This window comes from Vigna umbellata, chromosome 5, assembly GCF_029865625.1.
Source record: "Vigna umbellata cultivar VRB3 chromosome 5, Vumbellata_1.0, whole genome shotgun sequence".
In the NCBI taxonomy this organism is placed as follows: domain Eukaryota; kingdom Viridiplantae; phylum Streptophyta; class Magnoliopsida; order Fabales; family Fabaceae; genus Vigna; species Vigna umbellata.
Window position 1 is genome coordinate 53,315,204 of NC_142169.1, and position 19,566 is coordinate 53,334,769.

Here is a 19,566-nt window from a genome sequence, read left to right on the forward strand (position 1 = left end):
CATTCTTCTCGCAAAAAGAAACGCTCAATGACACCCTTCTACCACTCAACATCCTGAAAATAAAATTTCTTTCACAAACCTGGACGCTCAACGTCACCCTAGTATCGCTCAATACTATGCTAGACATTATACCTACATTTGGTACTTTTTAAAAGAACTTATACATAGCCAATTTATCAAACGAGTACTATTTTCTTATTGAATTAGTTCAAAATAGTTTTAAATTTGAAAACTCATATCACTTGACTAATTACTCATATTATAACTTTCTTAAACACAAAATCAAATCCAAACCAATAGGTTTACAAACCAAACATTCAAACAAAAATTGTCACTTCACAAAGTTCATCATACAACATAATAAGCAAGTTATACTCAACGCACAGTTCAATCATCCAGTCAATTCACCGTACAATCATACAATTTTATATTTCAAGTGCAAATTAGCTTCCTCACGTAAGAGACAAACTAAATTATTCAAGAATCTTTAAAACACATTCAGATGCACATGGAGCCCTATCTATTCCTAGGAACAACATAAACACAATCCAGACACACTATTAGAAACATTGATTAGTAGAAACTCTTATAAAAGACTTAAACACGACATGCGTACAAAGATGATTTACATGCATAGAGGAAATGTATAAACCAAGAAAAAAGATAAAAAAAAAATCAACTTATTCTATTGAAAAAACTAGTATGACAGAAGTAGATAGTTCGTCTCAAGAATCACAAAATCTCATATCTTTAAACAAATAAAAAAAAAGTAAGAGAGAGCTCTAAATTTCTTTTTTAGAAAAATAATATATTTTTAAATAATAAAAATCGATTATAAAAACTTCATTTATACTTAATATTTTTAATATTAAAATAATTAAATCTTACCATTTTAAATATATCATCTATTCTAAAAACACGTTTTTCTATATTATTATATTTTAAACAATTAAATAAATATATTTGATTTCACAGATAAACCAGTCAAAACCAATTAAGTAGCCACTCTCAAAAACTACGATTTAAAAAGTTTATTAGAATAGTATTGATTCCATCCTTAAACAGAAAATTAACTCAAAATTTATTATTTTCTCTTTCGTTCTAGTTTAGTGGAAAACACTATTTATTCATGGGTTGATAACTTTTGCCATAGACAAAACCATACTGAAAAACAATTGAACTAAATAATATCAATATAAGATGACTAAAGACGCTAACATAATGAAGCTTTTGGGACGATACCCTCCTTGTCGTTAACCTCACATATGCAAACCCTTATGGTTTCTTTCGGTACTATCTATTTTAACTTATTTAAAATGAAATATTGAACCCAAAAATCACAGAGTATTTGTTAAAAATGTTTTTCTATATGAAAAATAAAGAGTAAAAGAGGAATCAATTCTATCCTTAAAAAATGCTACAGAAGAGTGTGAAATTACAACTGCTTCACTAAAGTAATACAAATAAACAATTGTTAAGGAATTTTTCCAAGAAAGATGGTGCTAATACATTTTCCTCTTAAAAACAAAAAATTCTTTTGAAAACAACTTTTCTAAACACGAGTAAATAAAAATTGAATTATATAAATTAGGTTAATTTTTTTTTAATTTTCATAAAAAATAATAACTACATTATTTGGCCTTCATTCATTCAAAATTCAGAAAAGAAAGAAAGGATCATTATACATAAACCAATTCTTTCTCAATATTTAAGAAAGAAGTTTATAGCATTTAAGAACGCCGGAAAGCTACCGAGTGAAGACTGGTTTGGAAGAAGTGCAGCCACCGCTTTCATCGGTTTTCGTGTGATCAAATTCCCAAATCATCATTTTATATAAAAACCAATAAATTGGCGTTTCAAATTTTCAGCTCTCTCACTCTGTGTACTTTGCAACATCCTTCTCCCATTTTCACATTCCAACATGTAAAGATCCTTTTATACTCTCATGACTTCTTTATCTTCCATTCTCTATATTAAGTTTATGTTTTTCTTTTTCATATTTCAGAAGTAGAAAGGGCAACGAGAAGTTTACACTTATATGGCCAAAAGAAAGAACCATGCAAGCAAAAAGTTAACTAAGCGTCAGGTAATGTTTATTCTTCGTTCCATTGATATTATTTTATCATTACCATTGTGTTTGCATAAAAAAAAATGTTTTTTATTTCCTATAAGGAGGCATAAAAGGCATAAAAAGGTTTGGATTCTTCCTTTTAGAAGTCTTGTAGGTTAGATACACACAAAAATGTCATTCTCCAGAATATCTTTAATGCTTTTTACAATGTTATCCGCATGGGATCAATCTGATTTTTAAACTTTAAAAGGAGAACATTGGATTTAGCTACTTTTAATTTTAAATAACTATCCTGATATTTTAGAAAGGAGATAATAAATGCATGTGCTTTCTAAAATCTGGGCACGGATTCATCGTCATGAAAATGCAGTGACCTTGACTATTGCTGACACCAAGGGGCTAAAATAACTTCTTCTTTTTCATTTTTTTAATGACACTAGTTTCTGTTAATCCTCTGTTTTTTTAGTGATTGATTTGAAGGTAAATTTTGTGTTATGCCTTGAATGCGTGTCTCTGGTATTCTGTTTGGTACAGTAATGATCTATTTGTAAACCCAATGAACTCTTAATTAGCAAAAAGCTCTTGACTTTTGTTTGGGGATAGATAGTTCAAGTTGAGTATAAAAACGGAATATAACTGTTATTGGATTGATACATTGAAACTTAGGGTTTAAGGGGATACGATTTGGTTTGAAATTGGAAAGGTTTGGGTTAAGGGTTTAACTGTTATTGAAGGGAACTTTGCTTCTTTATCTTGCTATATGGAAGATTTTCTTAAACTTACACACACACATCTATATATATATATAATTGTTGTGCATGAATCTGGTGATTGATATACCTTTTGGCTGCTTTTGATGATGTGGTCTTTATAGTTATTCATTATGCTGGAGTGAGTCCATCACTCATAAAGTCTGTGCTCTTTACTGTTCTATTTCATGTCTGCTTTGAGCGTGCCATGTACTGTTTATTGTTGAATTTTGAGACTATAAATAATTTTCCTCATATATTTTTCCATGATTTCTAGGAACAAGCTCCCTTGTTAAGTTGATGGATAGCTTGCATCTCCGTACAATTTCTGCTAGATTGTCTTTGAATACTATTAAAATTGATATCTATGATTTACTCCTGTAACTCAATTATCTGATTTTAGTGTATGCACTGAATGTGGGGTCTAGGATGTGTTTTTATTGTGCATGTTGGCTTGGCTTCACTCATCTTCAAGTCATACCTTTAATCCTAATATATGATAAAAACTACATATTATGCTTTTTGAGTTGTATAGTTTGGCTATTTGTTTTATAATGATCTCTTCCCTTTATAGTCATGTTCTCCACAAAGTCTAAATTGTTAATTTTGTGATAATCGTAGATGACAGAGAAATATCAGAATAACGGGAAAGTTCCTAACAGTCATCCAACAAAAAAGCGTGGTAGACCTCTAAAGGCCTCTCAATTTCTAGAAACACACACAACAGTATCCAGTTCTTCTGATCCATCTGCTTCGACATTTGATGGGGCACCTCCATCTCCAATGCAAGGGGTACAAACACCATGTACTCCACAACCAACAAATTCAGATAATTCATATGCAGGAATTATCGTTGAGGCAGATGTTGGATTAGACACACAGAGCAAAGATCACAAGCCAATACACGGGGTACACACACCATGTACTCCACAAACAACAAATTCAGATAATTCATATGCAGGACATATCGTTGAGGCAGATGTTGGATTAGAGACACAGAGCAAAGATCACAAGCCAATGCTACAAATTGATGGGCAAGGGTATGTTCTTGTATTTTGTTACTTATTTACATTTTAAAAACTTCTGTCCATTAACATGTAATCTTTGCAGATTTTTACCTTCACGCCTTGCTGCTAAGGGGATTGGGGATATAATCACAAGGCATTATACTGATCCTTGGCCATCTTGGAGAAAGATACCAGCTAGAACAAGAGACTCGATGTTTGAAGAGTTTTTGGTGAGATTTCGAATGTTGGTGACTACAAAAAGTTGTATTTGCATGTTTACACTATTTTAGCTAACTTGTTTACTTATATATATAGACAAAGTTTTCCGTTAGTCCACCGGATTACAGGTCGGCAAAACGGAATTTTCAAATGCGAGCTTCAATAGTGATGACCAGTAAGCTACTTAAGGCTCGAACCACACTGGATAAACCAAACTGGATTGAAGATGGAGTCTGGGAGAAATTGTGTGAGCATTGGAAATCTGAAGGTTTTAAAAGCAAGAGTGCCCAAGCAAAAACTAACCGGGCATCTAATTATGCAGCATCTCACACTGGTGGCTCTATTTCTGCATCTCAGCACAGAGCTAATATGGTAAAGTTGTTACTAGATATAATTTATTATATTATTTATATCAGGGCTTCGTGTAAGAAAACCATTTTGCATCCACAATGCATAGTCTTTTAAGTTAATTGCTTTTCTTATTTGTGTAAGCCTTATAATCTGGAATAAATTTAAGCACTACACGCAATAATTCCAATGTTTAAGGTTACTAAGTTAAGTGCTTTACTTAATTTTTGATGTCTTACAATCGATCCCACCTTGTTTAAAAACATGATTTTTTTCTTGAGCAATGTTTGGTTCTTTGTTTTCAGAGATAAATTTTGTTAAGCAACAATGCTTAACTTTTAACAATCTTTATGAGCAACTGTGGAGATGACTCTAAAATCAAGCAATTTCTGAATTTGTATTCTTTTTTCCGCGTCAGATTAAAGAGACCGGAATTGCCCCTACCCCATTGGAGTTGTATCGTCGCCTGCACCAACACAAGGACAATACATGGGTGGACAGCAGATCGAAAAATCTAAATGTAATGAACCGTAATATTTACAATCATGTAACTTTTTACGTGGGTTCTATTCTATTTTGAATTGTTCTAAAACTTTATGCTTATATTGATGATGACAGGAGGCATTTATTCGCACAATGAAACAATTGACCAAAAGTGCACTGGCACAAGGAAAGCCTCCACCAAATGAGTTGGATGTCTGGTCTGATGTGGCTAGATCGAAGAAAGGAAAGGTGTATGGGCTTGGAGAAAAATATGCAGCAGTTGGAGGAGGGCAATGCCCTCATGGTTCATCTTCATCAATGTTGATAACAAAAGAGTTTGGTGAACTTGGAGTAGAATCTACAGAAGTTAGAGGAGGGCAATGCAATCATCGTTCATCTTCACCAATGGAGTTGATTATAAAACAAGAGGTTGATGAACCGGGGAAGGAGATGGAAGAAGTAAGAAAAGAAAGTGAGCTTCAGACCAAAGGTTCAAATACTGAGAGGCATTGTTCATCTTCATCAATGGAGTTGATTACAAAACAAGATGTTCATGAACTGAGGAGGGAGATCGAAGAAATAAGAAAAGAAAGAGATGAGCTTAAGACCAAAGTTTCAAATACTGAGAGACATGGTTCATCTTCATCAATGGAGTTGATTACAAAACGAGAGTTTGATGAACTGAGGAGGGACCTGGAAGAAGTAAAAAAAGAAAGAGATGAGCTTCATATCAAAGTTTCAAATACTGAGAAGCTTATAGAGGAAAACAATGCATTGATTCGACAGATGATGGAAACCATCAATGATCAGTCCATGCTATCCATACACTCTAGAGGAAAGTCAAAACTAAGATGAGTCAGTCATGATGTTTGGATTGGTGGATTTTGGAGTGGAAGGAAATGAAAGTAGTAATTTAGGAAAGATTTCTTAAGTTTCATGGGTTTTGGATGACATGAAAATGTGAAGGATGTGGCAAAATTAGTTGACCCAACTAGACTATCTTTCCTTCAAATAAAGACAAACTTTTGTTGTTTTGAAATCTTAAGAAGTCATTTCAGTCCTCTTTTATGTAGGTTTCATCTGTAATCCATACAAAGTTAACTGCCATTGATTTTTATTTACCTTTACTGTGTTTTCGTACAGATTTTTTCTTTTTTTTTTTCATAATTTGAGAATAACGATTCTTGATCGAAAGCGATGATTGATAAGAATGTCTGAAATATTTTTGGTTGATAAAAAATATTTATATAATTTTCTGTAAATATAAACCAATCATTTTAATTTTATTTTGAATGTTAAAAAGTAAAACAAATATTTAAAAATTACATTAAAAGTCATCATTTTTAAATTTAAGTTACTTAATTTCAATTTTTAAATATAGTGACGTAATATGTATTTCAATATATATTATAAAATATTAACGTTTAAATTGATATATTACTTTTATAAAGTTTATGAATTGATATGTCAAGGTATATTTAAATTAAATAATTATTTATGAACTATTGGAATTGTCTTAGTTCTAATAAGCTTATTCTACTTTACTTTTTATGGATTTCAATATGATGACATTATGGAATAGAAATAGTAAAGGACTACTGTGAATATTTGAAGTTCAAATAAAAGTTTTGTATTTTTGTAATCTTTTTAACTAGAAACTTTTGAAACATTAGTTCTTTTGAGAAGCTTATTGGAAGATGAATCTCATTAATAGCTAGACTTTTGAATACAAAATCCACAATATGAAAGACTTTGTAAATTCTGTGTACAAAGAATTGCTTAGATCTTGAATCACGAGTGAATTTTTCTTTTCTTAGTTCTTAATTAGAACTATTAATTCTTATAAACGAATTTCCATTTGTTATTTTCTTTTAATTACAGTGTCAATTAAGCAAGCTGAATTTTTTTCATATTTAATTGTTTTGAAAATGTTCGGAAGCAATACTCGAGGATAGTAATTTGTCATCCCAGTGTGTTATATTATGGTAAGACCTTATTTCAATTTTTATTCTAATGCAATTTTTTTTTTACATTTTCATGGCAAAGGTATATATCACAATTTTAAGAGTAATATAACACAAAACCCGCAGAAATTAAACTAGTCTACAACTCACAGTTTAATATATATATTTTTTTTCTTTTTTATTTGATTGCCAGTATAAAGAAATACTTTTAAGACAATTTTTTTTTTATAATTCAAAGTTTTATCGGAGACTAAAGTTGTAAATTCCATTCGATGTTGATATATTTTAGTAAAAGGATTTTATAAAATCAAATCTAAAAGTTATGATTCACGGGTTGAATTTGATGTCTCACACTTCAAAATCCATTGATTCCACTAACCCTTCCATGGGTTGAATGCACATTTTTTCTTAGATTCTTACCGATAGCCATGAAAACAAAGAGAACATCGGTACAGGACAAATAGAGAAGAGCCTGAAAAGAAGAGAGGAGAAAATGAAAGAGAACACTAAGAATGTTTTTATTATATATCAAAATGAACGTACATATATATGTATATACATATATTACAAAAGTTGTATAATACAAGTAAAAACTAAATATAAGCAGAACTTAAAATCATATCAGTTTTTATCTTGCTTTTCATAAATAATATCCCGAAAGTGTATATTGGCACACTCACATCATGTATCACTGTCCTCACTCCTCTCTGCTACTCTTCTTCTGTGATGTACCATCCAACTCAGTTTCTCCTCTGCTTCACTCCACCTAGTCTAGTTATTCGTGTTTCGGGACCACAGAGAAAAGACTGAATGAATTGAAATTCAAAGTTCTGGTCTTTTCTATTACAAAAACACTCTTGTTTGCAGCTTTGTTATATGTGTGTTCAACCTTTTGTTATGCTTACTTAGGGAGTTCTACTTGTTTAATCATGATGGTTCATAGGAGCTTGCCACACTTTCTGATTTGGCCTTGAAAATACATCAGAACGCCCGTGTTTGTTCAGAATTTTGTGCTGCTTGTGTTTACTTCTTCTTGTCTTGTTATTGCCTTGTTTCTGACGTAGGTTCCACTATTACGGCTTTATTTCTCTGTTATATTGGATGTTCTGTTAGCAATATGGCCAAGCTTGCCCCTCTTGAAGACCCTCTTTTGGATGGTGACTCTACTTCATTCAACAATTCTGATCCTATTAAGACCAGAGGAAATGAATATTTGAACCGATATTCAAATGCTGGATTTTTCAGTATTCTTTCTTTCTCATGGATCACTCCATTAATAACACTGGGAAATGACAGGACTTTAAACCATGAAGACCTCCCACTTCTTGCTACTGCTGACAGTGCCTATGGGGTTTATCCAACTTTTAGAAGCAAACTCGAGTCAGAGTGTGGTAGTGTTAAAAATGTGACCACACTTAAGCTGGTGAAGGTATTATTCTTGTCGACATGGCAAGGGATCTTTTTATCAGGTTTATTTGCATTCCTCTATGCCTGTGCTTCTTACGTTGGACCCTTTCTTATTGACATCCTTGTTCGATACCTCAATGGAGACTACATGTTTAAAAATGAAGGCTATGTTTTGGCTGCGACTTTTGTTTTGCTGCAAAGGTTGTGGAGTGTCTTTCACTGAGGCACTGGATGTTTAGGTTTCAGCAGGTTGGGGTTAGAATGCAATCCATGTTGGTGGAAATGATCTATGCTAAAAAGGTTTGACTCTTTCGTGTCAATCAAAGGAGCTTCGTAGTACTGGGGAAATCATCAACTTAATGACTGTCGATGCTGAAAGAATTGGCGAATTCTGTTGGTACATGCATGATCCATGGATGTGTGCTTTGCAGCTTGCTTTGGCCCTGTTAATTCTCTATAGAAGCGTGGGTGTTGCTTCGTTAGCTGCTCTTGCTGCCACTGTAATTGTGATGTTGCTAAACCATCCTGTGGCATCATTGCAAGAAAAGTTCCAAGGCAAGATAATGAAATTCAAAGATAAAAGAATGAAGGCTACGTCTGAGATACTTAAGAATATGAGGATTCTCAAACTGCAAGCATGGGAGATGAAGTTCTTATCAAAGATTGTTCAGATTAGAAAGAGTGATGAAGAGACATGGCTAAAGAAATTTCTTGCTGGCACAGCAACTATTCGATTCTTCTTCCACAACGCCCCAACTTTTATTGCAGTTGTTACGTTTGGTGCTTGTGTTCTTGTGGGGATACCACTTGAATCAGGGAAGGTCTTGTCTGCACTTGCAACATTCAGAATTCTTCAAATGCCCATCTACAGTCTTCCTGACACAATTTCCATGATCGAACAAACTAAAGTTTCTCTGGATAGGATTGCATCATTTCTTAGACTAGACGAGCTGCAGACTGAAATAGTACAGAAGCTTCCGTGGGGTAGTTCTGACAAGGCAATTGAATTAGTGGATGGAAACTTCTCATGGGATTTATGTTCTCCTAATGCAACATTGAAAAACATAAATCTCAATGTTTATCATGGTATGAGAGTAGCTGTATGTGGTACTGTTGGATCAGGCAAGTCTAGTTTACTTTCTTGTATTATAGGGGAAGTACCAAAGATATCTGGGACATTGAAAATATGTGGAACAAAGGCTTATGTTTCTCAATCGCCATGGATACAGAGTGGAAAGATAGAAGACAACATATTATTTGGTAAAGAGATGGACAGTGAAAAGTATGAGAAGGTGCTAGAAGCATGTTCCTTGACAAAAGACCTTGAGGTTCTACCATTCGGTGATCACACCATTATTGGGGAGAAAGGAATCAATTTGAGTGGTGGTCAGAAGCAAAGAGTGCAAATAGCTCGTGCTCTATATCAAGATGCTGATATATATCTTTTTGATGATCCCTTCAGTGCCGTTGATGCTCATACAGGATCCCATCTCTTTAAGGTTCTATATTTTTCTAAACTAATATTTTCTGTGTAATCCAGTTATTTTTCTTGGTAATGTAATTTTAGACTTCCAAATACTCGTTACAATCGTTCAATCGTTTTTAACACTTTACATCTATTCAGTTCCTTGGATACGTGTTTCAAATAGTCTGAGTTTAGAGTTCTCCAAATGTGAGTATAAAAATTCGCAGTGGAGTTTTCTGTATCTAATCTCTGCAATGTCGAGCAGCATGTGAGTTCATGGATACACCAACATATGTCAAACATAAATTTGGCTTGATTTTTCATTTACACTACACTGTTTCAGGAATGCTTGCTTGGCCTTTTAAAATCAAAAACTGTGATATACGTAACACATCAAGTAGAGTTCTTACCTGATGCTGATCTAATATTGGTGAGTGATTGAATCATAAATTTCATAGTCAAGAATTGAAACATCTGCATTTGACCACTTGACTATTTTCTCAGAATTTTTATCTTGCTTACAACTTTATCTAGGTCATGAGAGAAGGAAGGATAACTCAATCAGGAAAATACAATGACATTCTAAAGACAGGCACAGATTTTATGGAACTTGTAGGTGCACACAGAGCAGCTTTGTCTTCAATTAAGTCTTTAGAGAGAAGACCAACATTTAAAGCATCAAGTACCACCGATGAGAAAACAAATTCGTTAAGTGATTTTGAACTTGAGCAAAATGTGGAAGACATACATGTTGAAAATGATAAGCCAAACGACACAGTTGAGCCCAAAGGACAACTCGTTCAAGAAGAAGAACGAGAAAAGGGTAGAGTTGGGTTTAAAGTGTACTGGAAATACATCACAACAGCTTATGGAGGAGCTCTTGTGCCCTTCATATTACTTTCTCAGATACTCACTGTGGGTTTTCAGATTGCAAGCAATTATTGGATGACTGTAGCAACTCCTGTTTCAGCAACAGCAGAAACTAATATTGGATGCTTTAAACTCATGGTTGTCTACGTCGCTTTGGCAATTGGAAGTTCCATTTTCACCTTTGCCACATCATTTCTTGCTGTGATAGCTGGATACAAGACAGCCACTGTACTCTTCGATAAAATGCATTTGTGTATTTTTCGAGCACCAATATCATTTTTTGATTCCACTCCAAGTGGTCGAATCCTCAACAGAGTATGTCAGTCTGTGTTGATATTCTTCATTCGTTTAATATGGAGAGACTTTTTTAGCTGATGTAAATGGCTGATTGCATTGTTTTCGAAAGTTAGATTTCTTTTGATTTTCTTTTTCAAATTACCATATTAAATGTAATTGTTGACAAAATAATAGTTTTTCTATTTGTTGCAGGCTTCAATAGACCAAAGCTCACTAGATATGTACATTGCAAACATATTATGGGCAATTACCCTCAATCTGGTACAACTAGTGGGAAATGTTATTGTGATGTCTCAAGCTGCATGGCAGGTGTTCATAGTATTGATTCCTGTCATGGCAGCTAGCATATGGTACCAGGTAGTTTTGGATAATATCCAACCTTTATTATTTGAAGACAATTAACTCCAGCTGTCAGAAAATTTTTCCTTCTTATTGATTTAGTATTTGAAATGCACTGTATTTTTTACATTTCTCAGAAATTGAGGGGAAGAAAAATATGAATCTGATTGATATCATTGTGCAAAGATTACCAGTGTATATGCTAACAAAGAGATTCGATGAATGTAGCGGTACTATTCTGCATCTGCAAGAGAATTGGCACGATTGGTTGGTACATGCCAAGCTCCGGTTATACAACATTTTTCTGAAACAATTTCTGGATCAACAACCATAAGAAGTTTTGAACAAGAATCAAGATTTAATGACATAAACATGAAGTTGATAGACAGATATTCCCAACCCAAACTATACAGTGCTACTGCAATTGAATGGCTGAATTTCCGATTGGATATTTTATCCACTCTCATATTTGTCTTCTGTTTGGTATTCTTGGTATCTTTCCCAAATTCAATGACTGCTCCTGGTGAGTACTTCAAAGTAGATAAAGTTACTGAATATGTTACTCTTTTATGACACTAAGAAAACAACTTCATTCATCTTTCGTTCCAATTTGTTTTTTTTCCAAGGCATTGCGGGATTGGCTGTGACATATGGACTTAATCTAAATACTGTGCAAACTAGAGTAATCTGGTTTCTTTGTGACTTGGAGAAAAAGATTATATCTGTTGAGAGAATACTCCAGTACACATCTCTCCCAAGTGAAGCTCGTCTTGTGATTAAAGACAACCAGCCGGATTGTTCTTGGCCATCATTTGGAGAGGTTCATATCTGGAATTTGCAGGTACATTTCAAAGATTATTCATTTGTTATAGTCTGAATTGAAGGCTTCGGTAACATTTTCTTGGTTAAAGCCAATTCCGGTTTTTGTATGGAATATACCCTTATTGAGAATGTCTGTGATGCAGGTTCGATATGCTCCTCATTTGCCTATTGTTTTACGAGGTCTTACTTGCACTTTTACTGCTGGATCAAAAACTGGTATTGTGGGAAGAACAGGAAGTGGAAAATCAACTCTTGTGCAAACACTTCTCCGCCTTATTGAACCTATGGATGGAAAAATATTAATAGATAACATTAACATATCTTTGATTGGAATTCATGATTTGCGGTCTAGACTCAGCATTATTCCTCAAGATCCAACGATGTTTGAAGGGACTGTAAGAACCAACCTGGATCCACTGGAAGAGTACACAGATGAACAGATTTGGGAGGTAATTTGGTTTTGTTTGAAACTATGAGAAACTTGTCTATTTAGTGCAGGTGATACATGTTAAATTCTAATAAGAATCATTCCAGGCTCTAGATATGTGCCAACTTGGAGATGATGTAAGGAAAAAAGAAGGGAAGCTGGACTCCATAGGTTTGATGATACAACCCAAATACCTGTTGGGCCACACAATATATTGGACAAAGAAACAAAAGAGCAAAAGAAGTGGGGACAAGTTTATAGCAGAAGAAAACAAAATAAAGGGGCTGAGGTGGACATAATTAGTTAGAGAGAGAGAATGGGAGGATCCTAGGAAGATTTACCTTTTCGTTATTACCTTTATATTGTCAGGACAGTGTGTGGAGGGAGGGTTGTTGAATGAAATATAGAGTGGAGAGTACCGTTTTGGTCTCTTAAGGAGCCTAGCTCTGGACAGTAGGTTATTCCTTCTGTTTTTGGCCTTTATTTCAATGAAACAGGATCTATGATCCTTTCTTATACTATCTTTTCCTCTTAATTCATTTCTTGTTCTGTGGTTTCCTAACAATTCTGGTTCGACCTGCCGGATAACTTCATTAGAGGGTGAATGGTTAACACACGAGCAGACAGCAGAAAATAAGGAGAACCAGTGGTTTCAGGAAAAATGGAGGAGAGGGTAGGGTATGTAGAAGAAGAAGTTATTCGAATGAAAGCAATCATGGAAGAGTTGCGTCTGCAAGCAACTCAAAATTACTCAGCACTAGAAGAGATGAGAAAAGAAGCTGCAGAAAATCAAACAAAAATGATAGAGTTGATGACGAGGAGTTTTGAAAAGAGAATATATGAAGAGGGTGAAGGTTCTGTGGGAAACAAAAATACAGAGACTAAGGAAAATACCAAGGGTGGAGCGAGTTCTACAGCCCTAGAAGGGGATGCTTTGGCAGAGTTTCAACAATCAGTAAAAAGGATTGAATTACCAGCATTCACGGGTGAGGATCCGGCTAGGTGGATTTCGAGAGCGGAGATTTACTTTAAGGTCCAGGAGACCAGCGAGACGGTGAAAGTACATCTGGCTCATTTGTGCATGGAAGGAGGGACAATCCATTTTTTCAATTCGTTGTTAAACGATTATGAGGTGTTGTCATGGGAGAATTTGAAGAGGGAGTTGCTTGAACGTTACGGAGGAATGGGGGAAGGAAGTGTATATGATCAACTGACGACGCTGAACCAAACAGGGAACATGGATGAATATATTGGACGATTTGAATGCCTGATCGCCCAAATTCCTAAGCTCCACGATGAACAATATTTTTCATATTTTACCCATGGGCTCAGGGAGGAGGTCCGAGCGAAGGTGCGAAGCTTACATATCGCAAACCCTCTAACCAGGGGACGTTTGATGAACGTTGCGCGTGCTGTTGACCTGGAGGTGTCGGGACGAAGCAGAGGGTGGCACAGGCGGAACGAAGCACAGGTAGGAGGTGACAATTCGGGTCACAAAACTGGATCCAACATAATAGGACGAGTAGGTCAAAAAGGGTATGGGTCTAAGGGTTGGAGTAATGGGTCAGGCCCAAACTGGAAGAGCGGTGCAAATGATAAAGGATCAGAGGGAGCACGTGAAAGGGGCGTGCGTCACTTATCTTATCAGGATTTGGTGGATAGGAAAAAGAGAGGGTTGTGTTTCAAGTGTGGTGGGCCGTATGGGCCAAATCACCAATGCCCAATTAAACAACTAAGGGCCATAGTCGCCGAGAATGAGATTCAGATTGAATGTGAAGATGAAGAAGGAACCAAAAAAAGTGACGACGAGAGCGAAACGGAGGAAGCCGATGGAGTTTGTAGTGCAATCAGTCTCTTCGTGCTGGAGAAAGAGACTCGAGATGCGCCCAGAACGATGAAACTAAAAGGGATTATCAAAGGAGTACCTCTTCTCATTTTGATAGATTCCGGAGCGTCTCACAACTTCATTTCGAGAAGGTTAGTGAAAGCAATGGAATGGGAGTGGCAAAATACGCGGAGAATGCGTATTTTGATGGGAGATGGGCATCAAACAGAAACAGCTGGGGTTTGTCGGGGGTTGAAGATTGTTCTTGAGACAGGGGAGTTCGTAGTGGATGCGTTTTTATTCGAACTTGAGGATATTGATCTTATCCTTGGCATGGCATGGTTGGAGTCGTTGGGAGAAATGCGGGTAGATTGGAAGAAACAAATCATGAAGCTTAATTTGACCCAAGGAATTAAAGTACTGCGAGGGACAGAGCAAAGTGAATCTTTGAGTGCTAACCTTTGCAAGTTCGAAATCGAAGGGGAGGCGAAGAAGGAAGAGGAAACGAATCAAACTCTGTTGGAAAAATTAAAACAAACGATGGGTCAATATGAAGATGTGTTCAAGGACCCAGAAGGTCTACCTCCAAAACGCCAAAAGGAGCACTGCATCAACTTGCTTCCCAGAAGTGCACCAGTTAACATGAGACCTTACCGGTATCCGTTTCACCAGAAAAATGAGATAGAGAATCAGGTTCGTTCCTTACTGGAAATGGGGCATGTTCGGCATAGCCAAAGTGCGTTCTCAAGCCCGGTAATTCTGGTGAAAAAGAAAAACAAGCGTTGGCGAATGTGTGTAGATTATAGAGCGTTGAACAAAGTGACGGTACCCGACAAATTCCCAATCCCCGTAATTGAAGAGCTCTTGGACGAATTGCATGGAGCTAAGTATTTTTCAAAACTAGATCTCACTTCCGGGTATCATCAAGTCAGGATGAGGGAACAAGACATAGAGAAGACGGCCTTCCGAACCCATGAGGGACATTACGAGTACTTGGTAATGCCCTTCGGACTCATGAACGCACCTTCCACATTTCAAGCTTTAATGAATGAAGTTTTTAAGAAGATGTTGAGAAAGGGAGTCCTGGTATTTTTCGATGACATATTGATATATGGAAAGGATTGAGAAGAGCATCTAACAAACTTCACTAAGGTATTACAGCTGTTAAGGGAGAATATTTTATTTGCAAATAAAGAGAAATGTAGTTTCGGGAGAAGTAGTGTTAACTACCTGGGACATGTGATATCAGAGAAAGGAGTCTTTGTAGATCCTGAGAAGGTAACAAGTGTGGTTGACTGGCCCGTGCCAAAGAATGTAAAAGGCGTGAGGGGCTTCTTGGGCCTCACAGGTTATTATAGGAAATTTGTGAAAAACTATGGAAACGTGGCGCGCCCCTTAACCGAATTGACGAAGAAAGATAACTTTAGTTGGAATGAAAATGCCCACAAAGCTTTTGATGAGTTGAAGAGATTGATAACAACTGCTCCATGTCTTTGTTTGCCCAACTTTGAGAAGGAATTTGAACTTGAGTGTGATGCATCAGGCACTGGGGTTGGGGCCATTCTGATGCAGGACAGGCAACCAATCGCCTACTATAGCAAGGCTCTAAGCCCAAAGAATCTGTCCAAATCAGCGTATGAGAAAGAATTGATGGTTGTAGTTCTATCCATCCAACATTGGAGACCCTATTTACTAGGGCGAAAATTTAAAGTTTTTTCTGATCAGAGAAGCCTCAAACAACTATTGCAGCAGCGCATCACAACAGGGAGCCAACAGAATTGGGTAGCAAAGTTATTGGGGTATAACTTTGAAATAGTCTACAAGCCGGGTTGTGAGAACAAAGGTGCGGATGCACTGTCGCGGAGTAAGGACGCTGCAGCTTTAAGAAAATTGGTGACAGAGCCAATTTGGATGGATTATCCTGCAATAGTTGATGAGGCGCATAAGGATGAGGAGCTGGTGGAGATTATTACAGCACTGAAAGAGGGAAGAGTTGAGGGTAAGTATACAGGATTCAGCTATCAACAAGGTGTACTACAGTATAAAGGCAGGTTAGTCATTTCATCTCTATCACCTTGGATTCCTGAATTGTTAAAAGAGTTGCATGCACCCCAAGCCGGACATTCTGGTTTCTATCGAACATATAGACGGGCTACGACGAACTTATATTGGAAAGGGATGAAGGGGGATATCATGAAGTTTGTTCAAGAATGTGACACCTGTCAACGTCAAAAATATATAACTGCTGCCCCAGGAGGATTGTTACAACCCATGCCAATTCCGGAAGAAGTGTGGGAGGACATAAGCTTAGATTTTATTACAAACTTACCAAAATCCAAGGGATTTGATACGGTGTTGGTGGTTGTTGATAGACTTACAAAATATAGCCATTTCATTCCAGTAAAACATCCTTTTACTGCGAAGAGCATCGCTGAGATTTTTATCAGAGAGGTAGTTCGCTTACATGGGGTACCTAAATCAGTGGTAAGTGACAGAGATCCTACATTCATAAGTGCTTTTTGGAGGGAATTTTTCAGGCTACAGGGGACTAAGTTAAGGATGAGTTCAGCGTATCATCCACAAACCGATGGTCAAACGGAAGTGACCAATCGATGCCTGGAGACATACCTATGTTGCTTCATCACTGATCAACCGAAGGTATGGATTAATTGGCTGTCGTGGGCAGAATTGTGGTTGAACACCACTTACCATGAATCTATAGGAACTACACCCTTTGAGGCAGTTTATGGGAGGCCTCCTCCAAGGATTATTCCAGTTGTAAGAGGAGAGGTGAAAGTAGAGGCAGTTCAGCGGGAATTAGTTGATAGAGATGAAGCTATTCGTCAGCTGAAGGGACACTTGGTGCGTTCCCAGGATCGTATGAAGGCACAAGCAAACAAACATCGAAAAGAGAGAAGTTTTGAGATAGGGGACATGGTGTTTCTCAAACTGAAACCTCACAGGCAACACTCGGTTATTTCGCGCATTAGTCCTAAGCTTAGTGCAAGGTACTACGGACCTTTTGAAGTCATTGAAAGGATCGGAGAGGTAGCTTATCGGTTGCAGTTACCACCCAATTCAAAAATCCACCCTGTGTTTCATGTTTCGCTGCTCAAGAAGGCCATTGGGGAGTATAAATCAGCAGAAGGACTGCCCACAGGGCTAGAAGAGGACCAATCAGAGGTATGGTTACCCCAGAAAGTGTTGGCTACTAGATGCATACTCAAGGGGGGAGAAAGGGTTGACCAATGGTTGGTGCAGTGGCTAGGAAAAACAACAGAAGAAGCAACGTGGGAGGAGGAAATGTCAATGAAGGTCCAATTTCCAACTTTTAGTCTTGAGGACAAGACTATCTTTCAAGAGGGCGGTATTGATACAACCCAAATACCTGTTGGGCCACACAATATATTGGACAAAGAAACAAAAGAGCAAAAGAAGTGGGGACAAGTTTATAGCAGGAGAAAACAAAATAAAGGGGCTGAGGTGGACATAATTAGTTAGAGAGAGAGAATGGGAGGATCCTAGGAAGATTTACCTTTTCGTTATTACCTTTATATTGTCAGGACAGTGTGTGGAGGGAGGGTTGTTGAATGAAATATAGAGTGGAGAGTACCGTTTTGGTCTCTTAAGGAGCCTAGCTCTGGACAGTAGGTTATTCCTTCTGTTTTTGGCCTTTATTTCAATGAAACAGGATCTATGATCCTTTCTTATACTATCTTTTCCTCTTAATTCATTTCTTGTTCTGTGGTTTCCTAACATTTGACTTCTCAAAACTTTGAATATTGATTTAGCATGTTTCAATTATATGTCTAAATGTAGTAAGGAAGTGTTACTTATCGCTGAGTTTTTGCAGTGACTGAGAATGGAGAAAATTGGAGTATGGGTCAAAGGCAGTTGGTCTGCCTAGGCAGTGTTCTCCTGAAGAAAAGCAAGATCTTGGTGCTTGATGAAGCTACTGCATCTGTTGACACAGCCACAGATAATATTATTCAGCAAACAGTTAAGCAACATTTTTCAGAATGCACAGTCATTACCATTGCTCATAGGATAACTTATATCATCGACAGTGACATGGTTCTATTCTTAAATCAAGGTGTGCATCACTTTGTGTCTTTCCTCATGCTAATTTAGTCTTTATCCAAGGAATAATCACTTTTGTCGTGAAATGCAGCATCATTTAGCTTCCTTCTTGATTTGTCAATATTTTTCCTTTTCTTCTCATGATAAATGTGAATATGATTTCTCTTCATATTGATCCTGCAGGGTTGATAGAAGAATATGATTCGCCTAAGAAACTTCTTAAGGAAAAATCTTCATCTCTAGCTCAACTAGTTGCAGAATACACTAGGAGGTCAAACTCTGGTTTTGGAAATTAAATTGAAATTAGCCACCAACCAGATATGTTCTTCATGACGATAAAAATTTTATGGTGTCTGGTCACCGTTGCATTTCATCTAGTGTACCCTACCTATCTGGACATAGGTAAAGGTTTCAGTTGTTACACTTCCTATTACTTGAAAGTAAGACTAATATGAGACTCACTTTATAAATAATCCATGTATTTTCTTTAATTTATATTTGTGATTAGGAAGTTTATAATCCTCAAATCCAGGGGTTGTTCTACATACACATTTTCCTTAATAAAGCCATTTAAAAAATCAATCGTAACATATAATTTAAATTTGGTTTAATGTCTCAATAGGTCCCTATTTTTGTTCAGAATTTGAAATAGGTCTCTTTATTTTTTGGCGTCTCAATTGGGTCCTTATTTTTGTTAATTTGATGCAAATAAATCCTTTCCGTCAATTTCATCAAACGGCGTTAATGAATGTGTGACGTGGCCTAAGGACAGTATTGACACGTGTAAGGCCACGTCACACATTCATTAACGCCGTTTGATGAAATTGACGGAAAGGATTTATTTGCATTAAATTAACAAAAATAAGGACCCAATTGAGACGCCAAAAAATAAAGGGACCTATTGCAAATTCTGAACAAAAATAGGGACCTATTGAGACATTAAACCTTTAAATTTTATGAAACATAAGCAAGAAATAGGCGTATAGCCTCTAACCTCACAAGGAGTATATGTTTCAACATAGTCTACACGTTTTTCCTGGCTATATCCTTTTGCAGCAAGCCTAACTATTCTTCGTTATATTTCTATATTCATTAAACTTGTTTCTAAATACCCATTTTGTTCCTATGACTTGGTGTGTTTCTTCTATTAGAATTAGTTCCCGAACTTTATTCCTTTCAAATTGGTTCAATTC

General features: G+C 36.4%; 1 protein-coding gene and 1 pseudogene across 2 annotated transcripts; both read left to right on the forward strand.

The window, feature by feature from the left end:
* The first annotated feature begins 1,743 nt into the window (after positions 1–1,743).
* LOC124845430 (uncharacterized) lies at positions 1,744–6,019 on the forward strand. Its single transcript, XM_047322530.2, has 7 exons — positions 1,744–1,923; positions 2,006–2,086; positions 3,442–3,860; positions 3,931–4,057; positions 4,143–4,418; positions 4,813–4,914; positions 5,013–6,019. The coding sequence occupies exons 2-7, from the start codon at positions 2,039–2,041 to the stop codon at positions 5,730–5,732; spliced, it is 1,692 nt and encodes a 563-aa protein (XP_047178486.2). The 5' UTR covers positions 1,744–1,923; positions 2,006–2,038; the 3' UTR covers positions 5,733–6,019.
* Positions 6,020–7,943: 1,924 nt separating this feature from the next.
* On the forward strand, positions 7,944–18,752 carry LOC148198603 (ABC transporter C family member 3-like; annotated as a pseudogene). The gene is made up of 9 exons (XR_015786899.1): positions 7,944–9,747; positions 10,057–10,143; positions 10,248–10,898; positions 11,073–11,237; positions 11,448–12,060; positions 12,185–12,490; positions 12,576–12,639; positions 18,147–18,386; positions 18,557–18,752. The product of XR_015786899.1 is annotated as an ABC transporter C family member 3-like (transcript).
* Positions 18,753–19,566: the final 814 nt, after the last annotated feature.